At 39.6% G+C, this 4,683-nt stretch overlaps 1 protein-coding gene across 1 annotated transcript; it reads left to right on the plus strand.

Annotated features, from left to right (window-relative positions):
• The first annotated feature begins 2,714 nt into the window (after window positions 1–2,714).
• LOC101653394 (transcription initiation factor IIA subunit 2-like) lies at window positions 2,715–3,800 on the plus strand. Its single transcript, XM_004713123.2, has 2 exons — window positions 2,715–2,800; window positions 3,560–3,800. The coding sequence occupies exons 1-2, from the start codon at window positions 2,715–2,717 to the stop codon at window positions 3,789–3,791; spliced, it is 318 nt and encodes a 105-aa protein (XP_004713180.1). The 3' UTR covers window positions 3,792–3,800.
• Window positions 3,801–4,683: the final 883 nt, after the last annotated feature.

A 4,683-nucleotide genomic window follows, 5' to 3' on the forward strand; every position in this document is an offset into this window, starting at 1 on the left:
AACGATTGTATAAGTGTGCTTTACACAATTGATGTATGTGTGGATTGTGATAAGAGTTGTATGAGCCCCAATAAAATGATTTTTAAAAATTAGATCAAGCACAAAGGGAGATCAAAGGACATGGTTTTAATTATTCAAGTCAGATTTATTGTTTTAACCTAACATTTTCATTACTTCAATACTCTGTATGATAACCAGTTTATTCCTGTCCCTCAATTATGGTTAGAGGGAAATAAATGGAGGCTTATTTCCTGTGTAGATTTGACAAATGTGTTTTGGGTTTCCACTGTCATCCATAGCCTTCTACACACCAGAATCTCATAATTTAAACTCTGACACTATTCCCTCCTTTGGATTTGAATTACATACTTTGCAATCCTTGGATCACGGATGTTGGTGTGGTTCTTCCACGTGGACTTAGTTGATATCTCACTTAGGTGGCTGCTTGTTTGAAAACAAGCTTTTAAGACCACAGACACTATTCTTCTGATAGCTGGGAACCATCTCATTTCTTCAAAACACATTGCTATAGCATCCATATCTTCCGAGTGTCCTTCATGAGGGAGAGAAACAAGCAGGGCCATGTCATAAGAATTAATTGTCCTTTGGAGCTAGGATTAAGTGCAAGTCCAAAATCTATTCCTGAATCTATGCTGTTTATCTGCCTCTGGTTCATCCTTGTTATTTTATGGTAGAGAATCTTACAGATCAACTCCCCAGAGCATAATGAATTTTTTTATAGTGCCATTGATTATCCCATCGTACTAATTTTAAAACACTATTGAGAGAGGGAGATTGAACTAACTACAAATCAAATACATGGATTGTTGACTTGCAAATATTAAATCATTACATGACTGGATGCTATTTACACAAACAATGGGAGTTGGTGGTCAGGCAAAACTTACATAATATTCACTGACAACATCAGACATGAGTCTGCCAGAATAATACATATCTTAATACAACAAGTAGGGTGTTGAAATAGTAAAACTACCTATGGACAGTTCAATACTCTTGATATAATTCATGAGGAAAAAGGGAGCAAACAGAAAGAGATAATAAAAGTGGAATGTGAAGGGAAAAGGAGGGACAAAGCAGGCAAATGTCTCTGGTGTGGCTTAGTTATGGGGGCTGACATTCGGTTGCTATGGTATGCAACTTCGGGGGGCGGGGATACCTTCTTTTGGTGCATGTGCTGTGATCTACAGGCTGTTTTTCCCTGGGGTGGAATGCATTTTCTCCAGAGGGTGGGTTTATACCAGAAGAGGACACCAGAAGAGAAAGTGGAAAAGAACTAGGAGGGGAAAGTATTATAATAGGAGTAAAGTACAAAAACCAAATAAAATAAAGTAAAAGTTAGCACCTCCTTGTGGGTGGAGATTCCTGTTCCTTTGATAGTGTTGCTGTGGTTGGAGGGAGGTGAGGGAAATGGGAGGGAATGGAGAACAAAGCCAGACACAAAGAGAAAGAAAAGAGGTGAAAAGTGAAGCTTGGGTATGGACTATGTCTGCTCCAAGCTGCCCACGCAATCTTCTGACCGCCAGGGTACCCAGAGGACAGCTGACTGTGCTGCCTTAGGGGCCAGTAAAAATTGGCTATGCAGGAGGAGGATAGGGGTTGTTGGTTGATGTCAGCAGGTGCTGCTATTCTCCCACTTTAAGAAACTTGGGTCTACTTATCTTTTAAGTTGAATTTCTCGCTGCCAGGAAGTATAAGATTTCCCTCCTAGTGGAACCTGTCTGGTAGTTGCTGAAGCGATTTTCCCATGCTTGTTATCTGATGGCCATACTCCCCTATCTGATGCTGGGACACAGAAACAACTGATGGGAGGACTGGGATGCTTTCCTGAAGAATAGATGACGGGAGGTCTAAAATGCACACCCAGGCTTTGAATATATAAAGGCTTTTTCCATTCCCCGTATCAAATTATGCAGCTCCCAACAGTATCACCAAAGCTCCTTATTTCAGCTTCTAGTAGTCAGAAATCCTTGGAGTTTCTGGGATTGTAGATTCATTTATCAATGTTGTCTTTAGATAGCATTGATCTTATATATGTGTTCAAGTATCTAGATTTAAAGATTTGTCTCAGGGTAATCGTTTCAGGGACTCTGCATTGCCCTTTACCCCCTCCTTGATCAGGATCCTTCTATAAGCTCTTTGATCAAAATGTTTGGTAATACTTACTGGGAACCATCCATTTTTTCTGGTCTCATGGCAAGGGAAACAATTAGCTACATATTCCATTTACTCCTCTTAACTGACTTTCCTTCTCCCTCTGCTGTTCCAGGCAAATAAAGAGAAGTTGTTGTGACTTGGATGACATCTTGCAAACGTCAAAGACTCCAGGTACTATACAATGAACTAGGATGTAGAACAGAAGGACAAAATATCATATTAAGCCAATTAACTACATTGTGTTGATCTATTCATCTGTTGATAACCATTTAGATTGTTCCTACCATCTGGTTATTGTGAAGAGTGCTGCAATGAACATTGGGTATAAGTGTCTGTTTCAGCCTCTGCTTTCAAATCTTTTGGGTATAAACCCAGCACTGAAATTGGACCGCATTCAGTTTCTGCAGCTGCTGAAGAGGTGATCGGTCAGAAAGTAGGCTCCTCCGCTGGGCTTCTGTCCGCTCCGCGGCGGGAAGCACCTTCCCTACAGGATATCAACGCAAGCCTCAGTAAGAAAAACAACTTCTACTTAAGCCATGGCATATCAGTTATACAGAAATACCAGTCTTCAGGAGAGCCTAGATGAACTCATACAGTCTCAACAGATCACCCCTCAACTTGCCCTTCAAGTTCTTTTTTTTTTTTTAAATAATTTTATTAGGGGCTCATACAACTCTTATCACAATCCATACACACATCAATTGTGTAAAGCACATTGGTACATGCATTGCCCTCATCATTCTCAAAACATTTCCTCTCCACTTTAACTCCCGGCACTAGGTCCTCATTTTTCCCCTCCCTCCCTGCTCCCCAGTCCCTCATGAGCCCTTGATAATTTATAAATTGTTATTTTGTCCTATCTTGCCCTGTCTGACGTCTCCCTTCACCCACTTTTCAGTTGTCCGTCCCCCAGGGAGGAGGTCACATGTATATCCTTGTAATCGGTTCCCTCTTTCCTACCCACTCTCCCTCCAACCTCCCAGTATCACCACTCACAGCACTGGTCCTGTAGGGATCAATCACCCTGGATTCCCTGTATTTCCAGTTCCTATCTGTACCAGTGTACATCCTCTGGTCTAGCCAGACTTGTAAGGTAGAATTCGTGTCATGATAGTGGGAGCGGGGAGGAAACATTTAGGAACTAGAGGAAAGTTGTATTTCTCATCGTTGTTACATCGCACCCTGACTGGCTCATCTCCTCCCCGAGACCCCTCTGCAAGGGGATCTCCAGTGGCCTACTAATGGGCTTTGGGTCTCCACTCCACACTCCCCCCATCATTAACTATGGTAAGATTTTTTGTTCTGATGATGCCTTATACCTGATCCCTTCGACACCTCGTGATTGCATAGGCTGGTGCGCTTCTTCCATGTGGGCTTTGTTGCTTCAAGTTCTTCTTCAATTTGATAAGGGTATAAATTCAGCCTTGGCTCACAGGGTCAGGAACAGAGTCAATTTCAGGAATTCTCTAAATACGTACAGATTCTGCGATAATGTGTGGACTTTTGTTTTGAATGATGTTGAATTCAGAGAGGTGACAGAGTTTATTAAAGTGGATAAAGTGAAAATTGTAGCCTGTGATGGTAAAAATACTGGCTCCAGCACTACAGAATGAATAAAGAAAACAGGCTTTGTCTTGCCATCTTCTGTTGTTTATCACTTTTTGAGGAGAAGCATAGAAGAGACTTTTAAAATTTATTCTTGCAGTGCAGAAATGGCTACACTGTGCTACACTAGCACAGAATTCCCCTAGAAAGAAGCTTATAACTGTAACATCTTACCTTTATTATACAGCATGGAAAAACTGAACTTTTTAAAATGACAAATCAGAAGTTGTTGACTTCCTACAAACGTTCTGTAATAAACTCATTTTGAAACGTAAAAAAGAAAGAAAGAAATTGGAACGCATTCATTGCTAGTGGGAATATAAAATGGTACATCCCATAGATCAAATGGTGGTTCTATTTTTAGGCTTTTGAGGGACCACCGCCCTATTTCCCCCAATGGCTATACCATTTAGCATTCCCACCAACAATGGATAAATTTTCTATTGTCACTACATCCTCACTAACATTTTTAAGTTTCATTTTTCTTAAATCTTAGTGGGTATAAATTGATATCCCATTGTGGTTTTCATTTGCATCTCTCTGATGACTAATGACATTGAGCAACTTTTTGTGTCTTCGATGGTTATTTAATGTTGTCTTTGGTAAAATGTCGATTCAAGTTCTTTGCCAATTTTATGATTGGCTTATTTGTTTCTTTGTTGTTGTCTAGGCTTTATATATGTTGATTTTTGTTATAATACTTATTTCTCTTTATAATCTTGTTTGCTCATGTATTGATTTTTAAATATCTTTTTTTTCCCTCTTTTCTTTTAGCTATTTGAATTTGTTTATTATTATATTGTATTATATTTTTATTCTGTTCCTAATTCAAGTTTCCATAAATACAGTCTCTCTCCTTTCATTTTATTCAGTTGAATGGGCCATAATTTCCAATTTCTT

This window comes from Echinops telfairi, unplaced genomic scaffold (assembly GCF_000313985.2).
Source record: "Echinops telfairi isolate 266 unplaced genomic scaffold, ASM31398v2 ScPeMD7_19;HRSCAF=73, whole genome shotgun sequence".
Taxonomy (NCBI): domain Eukaryota; kingdom Metazoa; phylum Chordata; class Mammalia; order Afrosoricida; family Tenrecidae; genus Echinops; species Echinops telfairi.